This window comes from Culex quinquefasciatus, chromosome 1, assembly GCF_015732765.1.
Source record: "Culex quinquefasciatus strain JHB chromosome 1, VPISU_Cqui_1.0_pri_paternal, whole genome shotgun sequence".
Lineage (NCBI taxonomy): Eukaryota > Metazoa > Arthropoda > Insecta > Diptera > Culicidae > Culex > Culex quinquefasciatus.
In genome coordinates this window covers 103,157,858-103,181,226 of record NC_051861.1, presented here as the reverse complement: position 1 = coordinate 103,181,226, position 23,369 = coordinate 103,157,858, and the positions used below count along the sequence as shown (strand labels likewise).

General features: G+C 33.6%; 1 protein-coding gene across 1 annotated transcript in view; it reads right to left on the bottom strand.

Annotated features, from left to right (window-relative positions):
- The window catches only part of LOC6049099, a 180,763-nt gene that overhangs the window by 57,505 nt on the left and 99,889 nt on the right, over window positions 1-23,369 (bottom strand). The window contains exons 3-4 of the mRNA XM_038248423.1: window positions 17,183-17,421; window positions 10,483-10,701 (exon numbers count right to left, since the gene is read on the bottom strand). Of these exons, the coding sequence (XP_038104351.1) occupies window positions 10,483-10,701; window positions 17,183-17,421 (458 nt within the window). The remainder of the gene's footprint in view (window positions 1-10,482; window positions 10,702-17,182; window positions 17,422-23,369) is intronic.

The window sequence follows — 23,369 nt, the reverse complement described above, 5'->3', positions numbered from 1 at the left end:
TTTTTTTCAGAAAGCCCGTCCAATTTCCTACAAGTTTGTCTATGACCACTTTTTGATACGACGCAACGGCTTCGAGATACAGTTATTTTTAAATTACAAAATACAAAAATATTTAAATACCTTACGCCCTTCTCAAATGTTATTTTCGAGTACTATTGGCTCCATATACACAAAAATGGCTTATATAGGCCTAGAATAACATGTCTACAAAGTTTCATTGAAATCGGAGAGGGTCGGTTACAAAAGTACCAGAAAAAATCCTGATTTGAGCTGGAATTGCTCAAAAGAAAAATAAAAGTTTAAAAATATTTTAGAAGTCGGGCTTATTTTGGAAGAGCTGCTCATGTTTGAAAGAATGGAAATCTTTTCAAAAATGGATTGAAAGTTATTCTGCTTATTCAAAAAAAAGATCTTTACTAAAAGGATGGATAAACTAAGGAGTAGCTCACAGAAAAAATCATACTTATTTGTAAGAAAGTCTTTTTTTCCAATATTTTTTTAGAAGTTTATAAGGCCGTTGCAAATATTTCTTAAAATTGATGTCTCCCCTCCCCCCTCAAAACTGATCTGAAAAAATCAGGGGGCAAAAAAAATATTTTTCCAAAAAACTTCAAAATTTCCATGAAAATAGAAGCCTAATCAACTGGAAACAATCTTAAATACATTTTTCTGCATTGGTTATTATATTTAGAATTTTTTGGCTTGTTAAAAAATGTTTTGAATTTTTATGAAATTCCAATAAACAGTACCGCAAAAACAAATTTTTCACAATTTTTTATTTTTTTGCAACGGCCTAATTATAATTATTTGTTTCATTTTTTCACATTCGACCTCTTGTCCTTTCGACCTTCTGGCATTCGACCTTTTGTCCATTCGACCTTACATTCGACATTTTGTCCATTCAACCTTATGTCTTTCAACCTTTTGTCGCACATCCATCTGTTTGAAATATAGTTTAAAATATGTATGTCAATGTTTATCACAGTTTAACCTGATGTTTTATGTTCTTTGGTCTGAAAGTCCAAATAAATTTATTATTCTGAATTTCAAGCTTGCTTTCAGTTTTATTTTAGTTAAAATTTCAGTACCAATTTTAGTCTTCATTTTAATCGAAATTCCAGTATCAACTTACTTTTCAAGTTAACTTTAATCTTAAATGTGGTTTTTATCATTTTATCATATTTGATTTTAAATTTCAGCCAAAATTTAAGAATATAAATTTCAAGACGGTCGAAATTTCAGTTGCAAATTTTATCATGAATTTGAGTACAAAATACATTTAAATAAATGTCAAGAGTCATGTTAAGTTATTAATCAAAATTTCAATTCAAATTTCAGAATAAATTTCATTCATAATTTGAGTAAATATTCAAATCTCTACTAACAATATTTACCAAAAATGTTAATTTATGCTCTAATAAAATTTCAAATTGCGTTTTGGGCAAAATTTTATTGAAGTTTTAATTTCCGATGTTAACTTTAGTACTTATTCAACTTTAAATTTTAGTCTTAGTTTAAGTTTAAATTTAAGAAATAAAAAATAACGACTAACGTTTCACTAAGACTCAATTAGTATAAATAGGCAGTTTTATAATTTTAGCTGCGGTTTTAATTTGGATAAAAAATCGGATTAAAATTTCATCAAAATTATAATTAAAGTTTCAGGCTAAATTTCAGTAAAATATTTAGAAAAATAAAATTTTAATTTATGGTTGCTTGTTTAATTCAGTTCCATTCTCAGAATTTCAAAATCACGACTAACATTTCTTTATGGTTTATAACGATTTACCTTTACTTTTTACATTTTAAAATTTGAGTAGTAATTTTGAATTTCGGAAAAAATAATGAAAAAAAAATCACAGCGATTTTAATTTTTAACATTGAAAATTGGATTGAAAAATTAGGACTAGTTGGGCAAGAAACATAAATTTATCCAAACCTTAAAAAATTGTTTACTTATTTTTTTCAAATGAACAAGGTGATAGTTGTCGTAGTTTCGAGGAGACTTTTATGTTTATATCAAACATCAGGATGCAAATGGCTCTTGTAGCTCTTTAATGGTCATGTACTTAAAAAATTGTGGGTTAAATTTGTCAAAATTAAGTTTTTGTAACAAGAAGTAAAACTTTATTATATACTACCTGCTGATCTGTATAGAGACTTGTGCGGTGAATTGAAGATTCAAAATGGCTAAATTTAAGTTTAAACTCCAGTTTGCAGCTTCATTTAAGCTTTTCATTCGTTTTTATTCCAAACAAATTACCACGCATCAATCTTAATTACATTTCTCCTTCAAAATTTTCTCTTCAACGTCGAAACCACACACCGAAAAAACAAACTTGGCAAAACATTCTTAACAAATCGCGCCAAACCGTGCCAAGCCCGCCACAACTTTTTCCCCTAACTCGATGGAAAGTGAGACATTCTTTTTCGCCACTTTGTTTGATTTAAACTTTTTGCCGGAAATGGTTGGTGGGTGTTGGTTGGGTGACTCCTTAACAAATGTGTTACACACATACACACACAGTGCTGGGGCGGCTCGGTACTTTCTCCATTTGGCGTAAGTATGTTTGGAGAGCAATTTCACGGAGAGGGGGAAAAAGTGCCCTCTTTAAAAAAAAAGCGGCAAAAGTGGCATTATTTAGCCTGTTTTCAAGTGGATGAAGGAGGGAAGTGGGCGATGATGTTGTGTGCACTCGCCAATTTGGTCGAGGGGGCAGGATTAGTTGGAGTTCGCAAGCAAGCAAGTGGAGCGCCTGTTGAGCGTAATCCAAATGAAATGGTCATTAGGGGCACCGTGGCACTTTTGCCGGAAGTTACACCGTTTCCGGAATTTTAAAAAGGCAAAACGGAGAACGAAGAGGCGAAATTTGCTCCTCATTAAATTGGAGGGGCAGATTCGGCGGAATTGTTGTCGAAAGTGGTTTCGAGTGAATATTTGCATTTCAGTTTTTTTTGTTTGCAATTCATAACTTAGCTTGATTTTTTTCCGAGCCAACAAATATCGATACAATTTTCGCTTGAACCAATAATTACTTTTATCCGATCAAACATCACATCCAATGTCGGCTTCTGCGATGAAATTAATACGATTTTTTGCCTCTGGGAAGAGCAATAATGCTCATTTAATTGTTTGGTTAACTTCCGACTGCTTTTGTCAGAAAAATATAAAGCAATGTTGATACGCGCTACCAGATTTTGCAGGATGCTTTCGCTGAAAGAGAAATATGTTAGGGTGACCATTTTATCGACGTTGGTTTTTTAGGATCGATTCCAAATTCAAGCTAATAAACATTCAAAAAGATTTCAAACTACTGTCAAATTTCAATTCAGCTCATATGAAAACAGTTTGCTATTTAAAATGCTTTGAAAAAGCTACACCACCTAAAATGTTTTAATAAATTTATTCATTAAAAAATATTTGAAAAACCAACGCAAAATATTTTTCAGCTATATTGCGGTTAGAAAATTTTCATTTTTTTTTTCATTTTTCTTAAAATACTTCACTTTAAAGCTTTTAGAAAATTTTCAAGATTCCAGGGAGCTTTTAAGCTTCTAAGAAGTTTTTGCAAGATTTAAAGTTTTCAGAGAATAATAAAAAATCTTCAAACTTGAATCCTTTTATAAAGTCTGCACACTTTAAAAAAGTAGCCTTGCTTCAGAAAAAAAAGAAAGCTTCTGTTTCCAGTAGGTTTTTACAGTCCAGAAAGCTTCCAGAAAATTCTAACTATTAAGATGAGCTTTTACGTTTTTTAATGTTTCAAAACGTTTTCATGCTTCCAGAACGCCTCTAAACTGTCAGTAGATTTTAACGTTCTAGAAAGCTTTCGAGCTTTCATAAAGCTTCCAAGCTTTCATAAAGCGTCTTTAAAGCTTTAAACATCTAAAATGTCTTTGAAATAGCGCTTAAAGCTAGCAAAGTAGCTTTCTAAACATATTTTTAAATTTCCAAGTAAGCTTACAGAGAGCTTCCAAGCTTCGAAAAAAGCTTCAAGATTGTATCAAGCTTCCGTTTTTTTTCTAATTTACTGAAGATTCTAACTTTCTTGAAAGCTTCTTAAAACCTTTCAACCAAGCTTCCAGAAAGCTAAGATTGTGTCAAGCTTCCATTTTTTCAAATTTATTGAAGATTCTAACTTTCTTGAAAGCTTCTAAAAAGCTTTCGAACCAAGCTTCCAGAAAGCTTCAAAAAATTCCTGAAGCTTTTAACCAATTTCAATAAAGCTTTTAAAAAGATTGTAGATTATCAAGTAGGCTTTAACAAAGATTCCAAGCTACAAAAAAGCTTCCAATTTTCCCAAAAAGCTTCTAAATTGTTAGGCTTCATGGAAGCTTTCAAACAAGTTTCAATCAAGCTTTGCGTCAAATTTTTTCACATGAATTTGAAAGATTCTCTCCTTCCAAAAAGCTTCCTAAAACTTTTAAATATCAAGAATTTCTCTTAACACAGAGAATTTAGAAGATTTCCACAACCTAAAAAATTTCTAAAAGCTTAACACAAAAATTTCAGAAAGCTTTGCAATAGTTTATAGATCTTCAAGAAAGCTTCTAGAGAGCTTCAAAGCTTCAAAAAAAAACTTTAAGAACGTTTGAAGCTTCCAGAGATTTCCTAATATTCAAAAGATTCCAACTTCCTTAAAAGCTTCAAAAGAGCTTTTAACTAAGCTTTCATGAAGCTTCCAGAAAGCTTTCAAAAAATTGAAGCTACCCGCAGAGCATCCAATCTTGCTTTCTAGATTGTAAAGAGCTCTTCTAGATTGTATGAAGCTTCCAGAAGGTTCTCAGACATTCCGAAGATTTCCACTAACTTGAAAGCTTCTGAGAGCTTTAAACCAAGCATTCCCAGAGCTTCCAATCTTTTAACATTTTAGAAATTTCAACCTTCCAGAAAGCTTTTTATTATTGTTAGGATCCAAAAACTCTGTTTAAACTCATAAGATGTTAACCATCAAGAAAGCTTCCCAAAGCTTCCAACCGAGCTTTCTAAAGAAAGTTTATAAAAAGCTTAAAACAGAACTAATATAAAGTTTCAAAATAGTATATACATCTTCAAGTGGGCTTCGAAAGAGCTTTTTAATTACAAAACTAGAGCTTGAAAGCCACCTAAAACGATGCTAAATTTATTGCAAAGCTTCCAATCAAACTTTCTTAACATTTCCACTCATAAGAAAGATTTTGAAAAAGCTTTGAAACAGTTCATAGATTTTCAAGTAAGCTTTTAGAGAGCTTTCAAGCTTCCAAAAAAAAGGAACTAGCTTCCAGAATGTTTCCAAAAATTCAGAACATTTTAACTTTCATGAAGTTTCCAATGTTTCACCATTCAGACAACCATTCAAACTTTATAAAGCTTCAAAAAAGTTGCAAGCACCCAGAAGCCTATAAAAAATCAGGAGTATTTAACTGAAGTCTTCAACCTTCAAGAATATTTATTAAAAGCTTTTAACAAAACACCTATTGAGCTTTTAAAAAGTTTCGTTTTGATTTCCAAGTAAGCTTATAGAAAGCTTTCTAAAAAGCTTCAGAAGATTCCAACGTTCAAGAAAGCTCAATGCGAGCTTTAAGCAAAGCTTCCAAACTTTTTACATTCAGAAATTTTAACCACCCAGAAAGCTTCCAGAAAGTTTTCAAAGAGCTTTCAACCATGCTTCCATAAAACTTCTTGAGATTTTCTGTAGAATAGTGGGGAGTTTGAAATTTCCAGAAGGCGTTCAAATCTCCAATTTTCAGATGATTTGAAAACTCCAGAATGCTACTAGAGAGCTTTTATGGTTAGAAAGTCTATTTTAAAATATAATTCTAACAGAACATTCAAATTTCCATGCCATTTCAGTTTACAAAATTTTCAACAAAAGCTGACTTCTAAATATTTTTAAAAAACTTTCAATCAAGTTTGTGGAAACCTTTATTTTTTCAAGTTAACAGAAGAAGAACTTTTACAAAATTCCAACCTTCTAGAATTGTTTTGCAGTGCTTTGATTTTCTTTTTATAAGAAAGCTCCAAATTTGTTTAAGACAATTACGCTATCAAATAGCTTGATATTTTATGATTATTTCTAAAAAACTTCATAATTTTATAAGCTGCAAAAGTTTTGCTTATTTCCTTAACCATTACTCGAATTTGAAGAAGAAAAAACTGGTCACCCTATCCAAACTCGTTCTCGCCAAGATTCTCGCTCATTTCCCACATTTTCCGCCATTTGCACGGCTTCTGATCCTGATCCAGCCCCAGAGTGCGCTTTTCCAAACGGATTGCTCTGCTCAAAAGCTGTCGTTGTTCTCAAATAATAAATAACTTTCAATTGAACGGAAACTTTTTCCCCTCTCCCACATTTCACTCACATATATGTGAAGTCCAGCTGGGAATTTTACCGATTCCGAGATGCGGTGTTGAACTGCACAATCCCGTGCAAACACACATAGGATGTGACCGGGGACTTCCCCTGTGTGCGCGCGCTCTAATCGATGATGGTCAGAATCTATTAGCGTGAAAGAGTGCGCTTGTAGAATGGTTTTCTAATGGTTTGTGGCAGTCGTTGTGGGGGAGGGTGGAACTCCCCAGTTCAAAGTGTAGGGTAGTTGGGCCAAATTGTGACAAAAACGGAAAAGTTACGATCTAAAAAGAACATTTTTTCGAACAGAGACTTGTGCGTTCCTTAGACGACGAACCTCAAAATTTCGCAAAAAAAGGTCTATTTAAAATAATTTTCTAATATAAATTTTTGCATAAAATCTACAATATTTTTCGAGAGACTTGATTCTTCCACAAGTAACGAACCTCCAAATTTAGCCCAGATTAAACCTATCAACTTTTCGAAAATGCTCCACAAATGACCCATCGACCCTACAATCCAAAGTGCTGCCACAAATGGGATATTGAACGCGAACGGGGCACAGCAAACTAAACTGCACAATTTCCCATTCGTTGCACACTTTAGCACTTGATCACCCTCCTTTCCAGGACGAAGGGTGGGCCCTGCAGCTGCTGCTGTTATCGGATCATTGATTATGTATTGTAGAATTGTGAATAAAGGTGAGTGCAGTTCAAACGGCCCTCGAATGGAGGAGGGGAGAAGGAAAGAGGGGGGAAAACCGTGAATTACGGGACAAATTTTTGCCGCGTTTGACAGGGTGAAACATTACGCTGCGGGTGGATTTTAGGTGTGATTTCAATTAAAACTTAATTTATTTTCGCCTGTTGGATACCAATAGTCACCATTTTCTTTTAGTACTAAACAATAAAATGTAAGATTCCAAGCATTAACTTAGCTTCAAACAAGTTATAAGAACCGATGTTTGTCAGTTACCAAAGCTTCCAGAAAGTTTTAAGCATTAAAGCTTCATAATTTAAAAACATATTTTCTGATTAGTTTTCACGACCAGACTTCTTTTGTTGAGAAAGAAAACTTAGAAAAGAAAAGAAAAAAAGAAGTCTTCCCACCATTTAGAAAGTTTCCAAAAAGCTTTCAAGCTTCAAAGGTGACGGAAAGCTTTCAATAGTTTGGAAGCTTCTTGAAAGCTTGCAGCTTTTTGAATGAATGAAACTAGGAAGAACTCTAGAAGCTTGAAAATTTCAGAAATCATTTTGATCGTTCTTCAATATAATGAAACGAAATCGACGTAACATCTTATAATGTGGCTCTCTTAAACCTTGTGGTTTCGTCAACGGATTCACAGGCGTGTATCGTTCTTTTTGCGACAAGACTCCGCCTCCCGGGTCTCCTAAGTGTGAAGGTATGGCACGGGGAGAGGGCACCGAAAACCTATATTTACACTTAGAATTTTTTGCGTCCGCCTCGGGATTCGAACCGGCGACCTCTGGATTGTGAGTCCAGTGCCCGGTCCGATTGATCCACACAGGCAGAGCAATATAATAAGCTTTCATATTAAAATCTACTAAAAAGCTTAAATGCACCTGGACAAGTTTTAAGCTTCCAGAAAGCTGTTTTGTTTTTGGAATGTTTTTAAGCTTTCATAAAGCTTCTATGATTCTAGAAAGCTTTTTAGCTTCCTGAAAGTTCTAAGCTTCGAGAAGAAAACGTCTTCATAGTTTTATAAAATCCTTAAAACCCTCAGAAAGCTTCCAGGTGTTTTCAAATGTTAAAAGCTTGTTTAAAGGTCGGTTACTTGAAGCATTTTGGTAACTTTGTGGAAGGTTTTCATTTTCTTTTGTACACCAAGGAAAATTTAAAGAAGTCAATAAAATCCAGTACAATTTTTAAAGTCTAAACTTCCTGAAAACTTCCAATCTTTTGGAGAGGTTTCAAAAGTCTAAAAGCGTTAAGACGACTTTCAGGATATCGAAAAGTTTCAAAGCTTCCAAGAAATTAAGGAATTTTTAAAGCGTTAATTTTTTTTCGAAAAATTCAAGTTTTTTGAAAAGTTTTATAAAGTTCACATGTTAAAAAGGAATTTTATTTTTTCGAGCCTTTTTTTAAGATTTACGAGAATCCTTTCAATCTTGTGGAAAGCTTTTTAGGGTTTCAAAATGTTTTTAATTTTTTGAAAAGCTTTCAGAAGGCTTTTAAGCTTCCAGAAGAATTTCAATTTACTAAAAGCTCTGAAAAATCCAAAAAGCTTAAAAGCTACAAGAAAAAAAACATTTTTTCAGAAAGCTTTCAAGTATTCAAGTAGATTAATTCTTGCTGAAATTTTAAGCATTTTCTTATAAGCTTCTGAAGGATTCTAAGCTTCTGGAAGATTTCCAAGCTTTAGAATTTGTATTGTAGAACCCAGATTGCTCCCGGAATTCCAGAAAAAGTCAAAGTTTTCAGAGGTCTTTCAAGTTCACCGGAAACTTCACAGCTTCCAGAAAGCTTTCAACATTCAAAATGGTGTCAATATTCCTGAAAATATTGAGCATTGCCTTAAATACTTTCCAGAATACTTCATAGCTAACGAGCTTTAAGAAAGCTTTCGTATTTGACATATTTGAAGATTGTTCAAATTTTGAAGAATTTTTTGATAAGCTTCTAAGTTTCCAGGAAACTTTAAAGCTTTCGGATAACAAACTAGTGTTCATTGAATACTTATTTACAAAAATATAAATATTTAAATACTATAAATGTAAATATAAATAAAATATAAATACATTTCAATAAGCTTCCAAGTTTCCAGATTTTTTTTCTGGGGGCTCTCAAGCGTACTGAAAGCTCTTGAGCTTTCATAGTTCAAAAAAATGTGTCGATTTTAAGAATTTTCTAAAAAAGATTTTAAAAGGATTCTAGAGTCTCTCAAACCAGAGTGCTTTCAGATTTTCAAAAGCTTCCGAGCTTCCAGAAAGCTCACATGTTTTAAAATTGTTTCAAGCTTGCTGAAAGTTTCAAGCATGTTCTAAAAAGCTTTCAGAAGGCTTCCAAGCTTCCAGATGACTCTGAAGCTTACAGAAAGCTCCCAATCTTCTAGAATACTTTTATTTTTCAAATAGCTTCCATGATCCATTCCATCCAGAAAGCTTTGAAAATTTAAATAGATGTCAAAATTCTTGATTTTAAATAATATTTTGTAAAGGGTTTCAGAAGGCTTTCAGAATACTTTGTTGTGTATTCCGTTTTACCAAAAGCTTATGATCATTTTCTGATAATCTTTCAGAAAGCCTAAAAGCTTCCAGAAAACTCGCAAGGTTTGAGAAAGTTTTGTAGGATTCAGAAAGCTCTCAAGCTTTTAGAATACTTTTGATATTTTAAAAGGCTTTCAAGATTTAAAAATTTAAATAATTTTCGAAAAAGTTTTCGAAAGGCTTCCAGAATACTTGCAAGCCTCCAAAAGGCTTTCAAGTTTTCCCAAAGTTTCCGAGTTTCTAGAAAGCTTTCATGCTTTCAAAAAATGTTTCAAGCTGTTAAATGCTGTTGAATGTTAAAAATGCTTTTAAAGCTCAAGAAAGCTTTTAAGCATACGGTTCAGTTCTATATTTTCAATGAGCTTTTAAATTTACCGGAAGCTCCCAAGCTTTCAAAAAAGCTTCTTCTAAATCATTTATTTTTATCAGATTAACACAGCATGCAAAATCTGTTTATTAAAAAAATCAAAAAAATTCAAAATTTATTAAACTTTTGAGAAAGTTTCAATTGTGAAGGCATTCAAAAAGTATAAAATTCAGAATTTTCCCTGAAATTTTCCACTCTTGCGATTCTGTGTTTAACATCAATTTTCCAAGTGCTACATTTGTCGGAAGCTTCAACTTCCTAAAACAAAGAGAAAGAGCGAAAAACACACACACTCACCCTCACAAAGAGAACTCCAGGGTGCAACAAAGTGTAAGCCTCCCCCTGTGAAACCACAACGACCCAAGTGGGTTGCACTTCCGGAGCGGAAAGCCTTTTCTTTCTTTCTACCGGACGGTTCGTTGCACTCGGATTGCACCCCCGATGACCAGCAGTTTTCCAGCTGGGATGCAACTGCTTTCGACTTTAAATTTAATTTTTACGAAATTTGCGGCTAAATTGACCAAAATTTAATTTGAGGTTCTAAATTTAAGGTACTCACATCCAGCAGGAACATCAAGCTGGCCCGCTTGTACAGGTTGGCCTCGCACATGGCCAGAATGACGTGGTCCAGTGCGGTCAGTCCGTCCTCCGTTTCCGGCTCGGCGGATCGGCGCTGCTGGTCGAAGTTTTCCACCGGGTTGCCACCGAAGCGTTGATAGTTGACGGAAAAGGACGAAATCGTCTTCTGCAGCGTCACTCCGAGCGAGTAGATCCACATCTGTTGAAGAAGGTTGAGGTTAGTTTTATTTAATGTGAATTTTGATTTTTAATAAGTAACGTTTAAGCCTATTGAAAGCTGTTTTTGTTAGGGAGACTTGAGCGGTCCTCAAGACATGAACCCTCAAATTTTGATTAAATCTTGTCCATAATCAATGAAATTGTAAAATTTCGTTCAGTCTTCAATATTTTGTTACTAAAATGAACAAGTTAATAAAAAAGTGATAAATGTTTTTTTTTGTAACTTTTTCTTGAGTTTGTTTTAAATTTCACAAATATTCGGATAAAAATAGCCTTAAAACTTACCAAGAAGGAATTTTTCAAAGAATGACTTGAGCAGTCATCAAGTGACGAACCTCAATATTTGGTGATATTTCAAACAAAACTGTGTAACATAAAATTTAATCACAGTTAAATAAAAGCTCCGTTTCAAACAAAAGAGTCATTGCACCTTTCCCAACTCCGAGCTCCCTTCGTAACCAGGACATGACGTAATTCTCGTTTGCTTCACCACAAAACAGACAACAGAAAACTGTGCACGGCAGCCCCATCAAGACACTCAGAAGCATCCTTAACAATGTTAATGCCAATCTGGTTTCAATTTAACGTGCACACAACTCTCGCTGTTAATGGTAGAGATGGAGAGAGGGATTGGCGCAATTGCTAGCTGTCTGTCCGATTTCGATTCAAATTGTGTGTCACCCAGGGTGGAACGGAGAGGGAATATTGTCACGCTGCCTGCCTGCTAGTTTGTGATATAGCTGCCTGCCCTCGCCAGAGCAGGGGGATGTTTTGCCAACAATTGGATTAAACTTGATGGGTTTTGTCAAGTGGGTGTGGGTTGAGTGCGTGAAATGGAGCAATTGCACTATTGAGTTAGGAGGGCTTTGATGTCGAGAATTGGAAATTAATCGAATGCTTCCAGTTACAAAAAAATCGTCAAATTTACACCAATTAATAAATTAAATCTAACAGGTCAAATCTGTTTGAATCTCTCGAGGTTATAAAATTCACTTAATTAAATCTTCAAGTGCTTTTAGGGATTCCTTATTGCAAATAACTTAGTTTCCAATTTTAATATCCGTGATGCCATTACCCAGTGGTCCTGACAACTTTAATGTTCAAATTGAGTGTGGGGGTCAATTAATGGCTTGACTGCTTTTAAAAATCAAACAACTTTATAAAAATATTGAAATTTTCTTATTTTTTATGCTGCTTACCAAATAAAAAAAAAATCAATTGAATTTTTTTTTGAGAAGTATTATTTTTTATATCAAATTTTGAATCAGTAAATAAAATCTATGCTTCTCGACCATAAAAATGTTTTAAAATTTGTCTCTGTTACAATTTCAAGTTAATATGTTTAAGAATAACGTTGACTCATAAAGCAAAAAAATTAATTATGCAGAAATTATGTTTTTTCAGGGCTAATAACTTGTTCTAGACCTTTATTTTATCAACAAAACTCATTTTAACGATTTTAAAGCAACATTTTGACTATTTATCAATTTCACCTAAAATTGATATGTTTAGCGTTAAAAAGCTTATAAACTAAGTTTAGTAAATTTACACATTGATTTTTTTCTTAAAAATTTATCAGCAGCCTAAATGATTGTGATTGAAAAAACATTTTTTCCAACAAAAGTGCATGGACCTTGTGTGGCCTACTCCGGTACATGTTTTACAAAATAATTATCTTGAGACAAAAGTTGGAAAAAAATATAAAAACAGAATGAAATCCTATCATTGTTACCCCGTTTTACAATAAATATTATCTGAAATACACCTGAAATGAACCTGATTTTTTCTTATGAGTTCAAAATGCATAGTACATTAAAATAAATAAAATGAAGTTAGGTTCTCTCATTATTTCTTCTTATAAATTTTCAAAAAATTGGAACCAGAAAGTAAGGAAAATGGAGAATTCCCGGGAAGTTTACAAATTTCCCGGGAAACGATAAATATAATTTTTCGGGAAATCCCGCGAATTCAAGGGATTTTTTTTTCCGGGACGGGAAATTGGACGCTCTAATGAGACCACCCCAACGAAATTCAAAAATTGTCCGACTATATGTTTTTCCATGTAATTTTACTCGCAGAATCCTTATCTGCCTTCAGAATTGAGCCCAAAAGTCAAAAAATAAACGATTTTTGGTCATATTTTGGCTTTCTATGTAAAATTATCATGAAAAACCAAAATATGACCAAAAATCGATAATTTTGCAATACAAAGTGCTTTTTAATTCAAAAAAATACAAATTGTTTACCGTTTCTTAGCAAAATCCTCGAATTTTCATTATTTTCAAATGAATATCAAATGTCGCCAATTGTTTTCATAAAGTTATACTAAATAAGAGAATGTTAAATACTTAAACTTTCAAAATACAGCGTATTTTTTGAAAACACTAATATATTTAAAATTTGCAAACGACGCATAATTTTGCATTGGTTTTCTTTAAATTAGAGTTTTTTTTATTTCTACAAAAAAAAATATTTAATTTGAAAATATTAAAATTTTCATGTTTTGCTACATGGTACCAGAAAGGCTATATTGTGTATACAATTTAATTTTACTTGAATTGGTAAGGTGAAATAATTCCAAAGAAATATCGTCATGAAAGTATTTTGTTACAACAATTATTTAAAAACAATAACCCTATTTCAAATGTAAAAACTTGGGTTTTTTTAAAGTACGGTATTCTGTGAATTTTGAAGTGAAACTAATGGCAAAATTTACGAAATTTTGCGTCTTTGTTGCTATTATTTCAAATTAAAAAAAATATTTTCAAAAACAAATTCTGTACTCTGTGAATATATGAGAATTGCATAATTTTATTTCAACGAAAATGTATGCCAAATTCAATGTCGTTCAATATCCATATTGCAATTTTAGTTTTTCATTGATTTTTCAAAAAATATCGTCTTTTGTAAATCCGGACCGGACGAGGACCAGCGACGCCTTTTGAAAGTTGCTTAGTGACTGGCCATTAAACTGTTCAGGAAATAAAAAAATTTATTATAATAAAAAAAATAAAAAAATATTTTTTTTTTGCAAAAAACAGGAGTTTTTAAGAAATAAGCAAAATCAAAATTCTGAAAATAAAGGTTGTTGCAAATATTTTTCCAGAAGAGAAAAAAAAATCTCAGCATATCAAGGAGCTAAGTTTAACTATTCATAAACTTTAATATGTATTTAAAGAAATTTAAAGAACGATGAAATGAATACTGTATAAATTGTCCTATAGTGTATAAATTGTCCTATATTGTGTATTAGAAATCATTTAAGACCGCTGCAAATATTTTTTTTAAAGTTTATGTCGCCCCCTTAAAAAGTGGTTCGAAAAATCAGTGGGCAAAAAAAATGAATCGAAATACAGTCATGCACTGGTTTTGCACGCCTCGTTTTTAATTCATTCAGCTGCCTCGGTTAAGCACGGTTATATGGGAGATATTAGCTATAATCGTATGAAAAATCATACTAACATCAAAAATAATAGTGTTTTGGAATCGGGATGATGTCAGCTATCGATTGCACTTCGTCGCCATCGTGCTAACTTGTCGTACGTGCATTTTGGGCCAAATTGAGTTAAGAACGCCATTTTGTGCAGCTCAGAAAGCCTCACCTTTTGACCTTCACAGATCCCCAAATTTCGATTTTAATCCTGAGATATTCAACAAAAACCGAAAAAACTCCGTGCATTTTTGTCACTTTACATATGAAAGTAGTTTCAATCTTGTCGTGCTATCTTGTCACTCCATGAAAATTGATGTAAGTGCGACAAAAGGCCAAAGGGATTTCAGGCCAGGAAAGTCAGGATGCGTTTGTCGCACGTACAAGCTAGACTACCATAAACATTTGTAATTATAACTCGGGACTCCAGCAACCAACTTCAACCAAACTTTGGGACAATGCACAGAATGGTCAGCCAAACAAAACGTGTTTGTTATTGTTTACATTGCGTGCTCTCGTTTTTGTATATTCAAGGTCAAACATTAAAACGCGTTTTTCTCGGAACGTCAAAATGGCGGGTGCGACAAGATAGCACGACGACGTCGACTTATAATTACATGAAAATTTTCACAAAAATACGTATTTTTCCTGTATTTTGAAAATGCAATGTTTCTTGAAAAAATACTCGAAATTATTGGTATTGCAATATGGATATCAAATGACTCGGATTTTTCATACATTTCGAATGTTTAAATTTTTTTTGAAAAGACTAAAAAATTTCACAAAATTACGTTTTTTTGAAAAAAATACTCAAAATTTTAGTTTTAATCATATGGATATCAAACGATCGGGATTTTTTCATACATTTAGAAAATTATAACACAAATTTTTGAAAATACTCGATTTTTTCACAAAGCTACGTATTTTTTGAAAAATACTCAAAATTGATTTTACACAATATGAGAATCCCATAAACGGTTTTTTTTCTTAAATTAGGAATGAAATAACAATATTTTTTGAAAATAATAAAAAAAATCACTAAACTACGTATTTTCGAAAAAAAAAATACTCAAAGATTCAGCTTTTTCAATATGGGTATCAAATGATTGAGATTTTTTTCATACATTTCGAACATAGTATAGTTTTTTTAAAAGACTCAACATTTTCACAAAACTACTTATTTTTGAAAAAAACACTTAAAATTTCAGTTTTTAACAGTATGGATATCCAAAAATCGGGATTTTTTCATAAATTTCGAAAATTGCAACACATATTTTTGAAAATACTCAAATTTTCACAAAACAATGTTTTTCTGAAAAAAATGCAAAAAAAAAGTTTTTACTATGATGATATAAATATTTTAAAAATGTTTTTTTAACAATGATCAAGTTATTTTAATAAATCGCGAAAACATTAGCAATTTTTTAAATAAAATACTTAAAATTTTCCAAAACTACGTATTTTCAACAAAATACTCAAAATTTCAATGTTTCAAAATTTATTACATTCGAAATGTTTGAAAAAATTCTAATCATTTGTTACCCTACTGAAATTTTGAGTGTTTTTTCGAAAATACGTAGTTTTGTGAAAATTTTAGTATTTTTTACATTTTAAATGTCTGACAAAATATCGATCATTTGATACCAATATTGCAAAAACCCTAAATTTTGAGTATTTTTTTCGGAAAACTGTATGACATTTGAAATGTTTGACAAAAACACGATCATTTGATATCCATTTTGCAATAACATATATTTTAAGATTTTTTTTATTAAAAAATTGCATTTTCAAAACACAGAAAAAATAGGTATTTTTGTGATTTTTTTTATAAGTGCTGTTTGCATGGTTTTTCATTCGATTATAGCCAATGTCTCCCAAATAACCAAAATCCCATAAGCTCTGTGCTTCGGTTATGCACGCCTCGGTTTTGCATCCCCCATATGCGGTGCTAAACTGAGGCAGGACTGTATAAGAGCAATTCTCTACGAAAGCGGTCTTTTTTCTTCAATTTTAATTTTTGTATTTTTTTAATCCGACTGAAACTTTTTTGGTGTCTTCGGTATGCCCAAAGAAGCCATTTTGTATCATTAGTTTGTCCATATAATTTTCCATACTGGCCATATAAAAATGATGTATGAAAATTCAAAAATCTGTATCTTTTGAAGGAATTTTTTGATCGATTTGGTGTCTTCGGCAAAGTTGTAGGTATGGATACGGACTACACTGGAAAAAAATAATACACGGTAAAAAATTGTTTTTTTTTATTTAACTTTTTATCACTAAAACTTCATTTGCAAAAAAACACTATTTTTAGTTGCTGAGATATCGACATTGAAAAATGGTGGGCTGTTTGGGTGAAACTTAGAAAATATCAATTTTCCTGTTTTTAAACCTTTGCATTGCAATATCTCAGCAACTAAAGCTCGTATCAACAAAGTCCGAAGAAGCAAAATATAGAGAATTTGCTCAGCTCTTCAAAAATATTTTTTTCAAAAGTGGGCAAAAATGTGCACTAATTTTAAAAAAATGAAAAACTGCGACTATTTTCAAAAAAGTCACTTAAATATGGATTTTACTTGAAAACGGTGCACTTTATAAAAATTTCACTAAAGTACTTTTTGATTACAAATTTGATTTCACATCAAAAAATTAAGTTGAAAAATTTTTGCGACCAAATTTCGAATTTTTGAAAAAATTATTATTGATTAAAAAAATCATAACTCGGTCAATTATTTTTTGCACAACCTGGAAATTTCTGAAAAGTTTGCATTTTATGTCCTCTACAAAATATGAAAAAATAAAAAAATTAAAAATAGTGTTTTTTTCTTGTAAATCGAGTTTTCGTGATTAAAAGTTAAATAAAAAAATCACCAATTTTTTTACCGTGTATTATTTTTTTCCAGTGTAGTCCGTATCCATACCTACAACTTTGCCCAAGACACCAAATCGATCAAAAAATCAAATGGAAAATAATGAATGACGCCGGAATTATTGATAATTTAGCAACCTTATCAAAACTTGCTCAACTCACCTTCTCCACGTCCGACTCGCCGTACTTGAGCTTCTTGCCGAGACAGTTGACGTACTCCGGCGAGAGGTAGCTCTTCATGCTGGCAAAGCCAACATCCTGGCCCTGCTGCTGCTGCTGCTGCTCCGTCGACTCGAGCGGCTGCCCGACCGACACAATGTTGAACACGACCCGGCCCCGGGACGTAATTTGCAGCCCCGTGGGCGAAATCAGCGGCCGGACTTTGGTGATCGATGGGGTGTCTGCGAGGGGGAAATCGGGAGAAACGGGAAACAATCAATTATTTCATTTTATTAGAATTTGAAGAGTGGTTTCTTGTTTTTTTTTTTTGCGTTGTCACGCTCGGAAAATAATTGGCTCTGAAATTACAGTTCAGTGGCTATCTTTAGAATTGGCGTGAAAGAGGCGTGTAATCATGCGGAAAATGATTCGCTCGAGTTGCGTTCTTCAATGGGAAACAAAATTTGCGAGCATTCATTTTGTCATCAGTCTTCATTTGCGTGGACACTTCAAATTTGAAATTATTTCAATTTAATCAGCAGTGCAAACATACGACACAAACACACAACTTGATTTCAAGCAAAAACGGATAAACGCTATTTTTCCACGAGCAAACTTACGCTCCTTAATCCGTTTTTGCTAGGGCGTCCAATTTTACCGGGTTTTGAATTTCCCGGGAAACGGGAAAAATATTTTTAGAATCCCGGGAATTCCCGGGATCCCGGGAAATTTTTGAAAATGTCCCAAAATCAATGTTTTTGTTTTATGAGTTGTTGTTTTTATGCTAAAAATCAAAAAATTAGCTCAATACTATTAGTTGGTAATAATCTACCATCAATCTCAACAAGGACAGCAGTTTTTAGACAGCTTAAAAGAAATCTAAAATTGATTTTAGTTTTGTTCTTTGTTTTGCTTTGGATTTTAAATGAAACATATCAAATAAATCAATGTGATTTAAATTAAATAAGTCACTTTAAAATATATTTTATTTATTTTTAAATATTTGACATTACTTGAAAAAGCTTTAAAAATTCTTTAAATTAATAAAAACTGCAGCGACACCTGATAAAGTGATAGCAGATAATGTATACAGTCGACTCTCTGGTAGGTCGATCTTCTCGATATCAATAATTCTCCATCTATCGATGAATTCTTCAGGCCCTTCAATCTGCATACTTCAATTGTCTTCATTCCTCGATATTTTCCCTTGCTTGAAGAATCTCTTCCTCGACGGTCCCTTGGATTCTGTTTGCTTTAAAAATCTCTTCCGGTTGTCAATAATTTCATTTTCTCATGGCTTGCATAGACATTTTTCTTGGCGAAACGAAGCTTTGAAGGGTGTTTGACATTAGTTTGTTTTTGTTTGATGGACGTTGCCATGATTCTCTCCCATAGCTGGGTATCAAGAAATGAAAATTTCAATCGAGTCTTCATTTTGCATCGTTCTGTAAACTGATGATTCTCTTCCTCGACGGTCCCTTGGATATTGAGAACCAGAGAGTCGACTGTATAATATATAATCTAATGTTTTAGATAAATTAAGAATTTCATGTTTCATTTAAAACATATTTTACAAATTATCTTTTAATCACTACTGCCAATTGGGGAAAGTCAAGACAAAAGTCTGGCATAGGAGAAAAATCGAAAAATTTCCAAAAAATGGCTTAAGCAGCTGTATTACTTTGTTATCTTTGTCCTGATTTTCCCCAGGCGGCGGTGTTTGTTAAAAATAGTAAAATATGATAATTTTTCAAATTTAGAATAATTAATACCCAGTCTTTGAATAGAATGTAAAATAAAATAGAAAATATTTATAGCGCTAGGAAATTTTTGAATTTCTAAAATAAAATTTCAACAATTTTTCATAATTTGCCAAATTAGTGCTGATATATATCGAGTACGATTTTTGAATGATTTATAATAATTATCGATTATTAATTATTCAAATGTTCATGTATCAAGGATGTATAAATACCTAACCAGAGTTCCCAAACCAAAATTAGTTTTTTTCTCAATTTCGGGAATTCCCGGGATAAAATATGAAAAATCCCGGGATTCGGGAATTCCCGGTTTTGGAAAAATCCCGGGAATTTTGTCCCGGGAATTCCCGGGATGGACGCACTAGTTTTTGCTCTCGTTCGAAAAAACAGGCGCAGTTTGCTTGGAAAAACAGGAAAAAAGCAGCTTAGCAGTGTGGTTGGTCGCAGGTGGGAAATTTCGACCTGATGACCGGGAAAAAAAGTAAAAACGTGGACACTAATCGGTGCTAACGAAGGAAAAATCTGGCAGGAAATCATTACCAGCAGAAGGGAGGAGGTGCACTATGAGCATGAGCATGAGCATGAGCATGAGAGACCACCCATGGTTGTCCTTCTCCGTTGCTGAACAGGACCGTTATATGCTATCAGCACTACAATCATACGCTTCAACTATCTAATGGTGTTTCCCTTATCAACAGCATGCATGAATGCGCCGAAAAGATAAAACACCAAGGTCGCTGAAACACGAATGTGTGCAAATAGGTAACAGTCATTGGCCACCAACGGCGCCCGCCATGTCAGTTTGTAGATCTCGAGGGAACGGGACGGGAATGTTAGTTAGCACAGGCTGCTACCAAGGGTGGGTTCTATACGATATCCACACCCCCCGCGTGTGCCGGAAAACTACTTCTACTTGGGATTTTGTTAGTAGGGAAGGGTAATGGTCAGGATTCATCATAGAAGATGATGATGTGACCCAAATAATCGTATATTTTTTTATTAGATAGTTTATATATTATTCTCAAGGCGAGCAATCGGATGCTGCTGTTGAGACAATTCCCGTTTATTTGATATGGAGTTATATAAATGGTATATATCTTAGGCAGCCGGCTGTGGAAAGATAGAACCAATGTTATGTTTAATTATTTAGAAAGATATTAAACTCCGCGTAACACTGGTAACACGAGTTGATGCTAAATGATTTACGTATATGAATGATTTATCAGGCCATACTTAAAACATAAGGCGGGAATTTGTATAATCACGGGGAGGAGTGTCTTGAAACCTCAAACGAATTATCTCAACAAACATTACCGGATGGTCCTACTCTTACACCGATAAACACGCAAATACTCAAACTAACGACCGATCAGGACAACCGAGAAAAGTAAACGAACGAGATCGCGACGTACATCAAGCAGCAAAACTAGATTGTATTTGGAATAGAAATGAGGATAACGATTGGAATTTTTTCACCGGAAATAAGTCCATTACGATGGTTAAGATGATCGGTACCACACACCCGCGACGACTAAAACAATGTCAAAATGGCGATGGCTACTTGGACGCGCGAGTGGTCTAAACTCCCCGGTTCCACTTTGTTCGTGTTATGAGTTTATTTAGTTTGATGATATATGGTACGAGGAATGGAATAATAATGGAAGAGGAATGAAGTAAGGACTGAAATGGAAATCAAAGTGAAGTATATAGTGAATGATACATATGGGCAATAAACTTAAAGATGATTCCAGGAAGCTGAAAAATAAATAATTGTAAAACTGCCACTAAACACCTGAAAATAATATGCAATAAATACATCATAAAATAGAGCATGAGAGGGCACCCATGGTTGTCCTTCTCCGTTGCTGAACAGGACCGTAATATCCTATCAGCACAACCGATCATACGCTTCAGCGATCTGTATATGCTATTATATGCTGAAGATTTATACTAAAATGGTTAGATCTTAGACAGCCGGCTGCGGAAAGATAAAACCAACATTATCATTAATTAACAGGTGCATTATTAAAATTGTTGATAATGAAATGTTTAAATGAAATTTTGATCATATAAGAGATAAAAAGGATAAGACGTGCTGCGATGCGGAGCTATGGGAAGGACATTAATAGTTGCTCTTAATAATTCAACCGCGCCTCTAATTAACAACGTTTTAACGACATAACATAACCGCCAACAGCCTTCCGATCTATGATGATATAGAAAGGACTTTTTAAAGACGCGATTCGCTTTTCAATCAAGATATTATAACGGAACAGGGGTAAAACACGTATTTCAAACACAAAACAATCAAAACAGAGTATTTGCGAACTTAGGACACAAACAAACGCAACGAAAACAACGACAACAAAACCTGTGACAAATCGTGAGCGTGTGGTGATGGCACTTTACTGTAAATGAAAACACTCCTTTATCTCCATTTCAGAACGAACTCACCCGTTTTCTTTGAAATTCCAATCCAAACGATGGCGCATCGTCCTCTAGCTCTCGTTCAACTTCAGTGTTCTTGCGATAAAACCACTCTTCACCTCAGGCCTAAATAAGATTTTGATTTACCACATTTTTGCACAGTTATGAACATGGATATCTTTCGCAAAATAAATAGGTCCACCAACACAAATCACTAAATTTTAAAATAAATCCAACAAAAAAAAAATATCACTTGATTGGCAGAGTTCGTCGTGCACCAATACGGTTATGATCACTTTTGCATTAAACGCCATTGTGCCAAAAACAGCTGAATAGTTTGCTCTGGCTTCTTCAAGATAAGATTCTTTACCCGAAAACAGCAGCTAAAGTTTTTTCACTTGTCGGTCTTTTTTTTTCGGCCAATACTGCCAATTCCTCCGAAACAATGGCACTACCACAAACGTCAGCTTTAACTTTTGATTGAGCCTGATCTAGTACTGCAACTTTCTCGGCGCGGAGAGCGAATGAAAAAGAGAGAAGAAAAAAACACGAGCACTGCTTCTGCTTTTCTTTCACAAACACAAACACTCGTAGATACAGGGACTCTCTCTGCCCGCCCGGTAAACTACAGCGAGCCATGACCCTTTGCGGAAGTCAAACTTCAGCCACAAATCAATCATTTGGCGCTCGTAAGACGCAGTATTATAAATAATTGCATTTTCGGACTCTTGAAAAACTCTTTCATTCTGAAAAAAACATCACTACCAATCCTCTCTGTTATGTGCTATTTTAATTTCGGCCGTGCTATCACTACTACACTCACGCAGACCCCCAAGAATACAACACACACATGGAAACTCTTCCTCCGGAGGGCAGAACGCCGTCTCTGCAACCACTTCCAAATCCACCCGTTCTGCTACAAAATAAGTAGAAACCCGACTTTCAAGGAGCACTCCTGGGAAAACTTCACTATTCCTCAACAGACAGCAATCTCCCGCGACGATTTAATCACATTTGAGACGCGTTCCGAACCATTACGCACAAATAAAATGCGGAAACAAATCGCAGCAATACGCGACGCATTTAACTCGACCGCCATCTTTTTTCTCTCTCCAGAAGGGAGGAGGTGCACTATGGAGTAAAAAGGGCGCTGGTTATAAGGTTATTTTTCAAGAAGGGCTATTCTTTTTACGGTTTTTTTTTACTTATACTGCGAGCTGGGGATTTTTTTGTTTAAAAAGGCAGGATTAAACGAGTGGAAAATGAAAACCCTTCTGGGAGCATTTTTAAATTATAAGATGGTTTAAAAATAAAGAAAAAGAGAATGTTGGCAGTTCGAGCCAGATAACATCTCTTTGGAAATAACTCGTGATGGTTACAAGCAAACCCCTTATGTTTAAATATAACATTTTTTAAATTGTTTGCTTTACAACTTTGTAGAACATTGCTACACACTAAAAAATCCTGCAAAGTTAGAAAAAAACACGAAATTTTAAAATTAAAAATTTTGTTCTAAATGAAAAAATTACCTGGGTGTCAATGTAGATTCAAAAAAAAAACACTAAATTTCCCTTAAAAAGGCATGTTCCAAAAAAAATTACAGCGGAGTAACGGAAAATGGCACTTTTTTAGTAGATTCGAAAAGAAAATTAAATTTCCCTTAAAATGACATGTTCCAAATTATTTTAAAATCAAGTATCGGAAAATAGGAGAATTTTTAAAACGTTTTTGGTGTTTTTTTTTTCGATGAAAAATACGTTTTTTAGGAATTTTGAGTACACCAAATTTTCATCTCTTTACCTTCATCTGGCTGCACATTATTGAAAAAAACCCGCTTTTTTCGCATGTTCAAAAATGGAAGGGGTCGTACCGCCCCTCCGTCACGAGATAACAAAAAACGGACCTCGAATTTGTGATCAGGGACAAAAGTTACCCCTTGAGACAAATTACCCAATACCCACTCAAAGCGGTTTCAAAAACACCCAAAAAGCAAAAACTGAAAA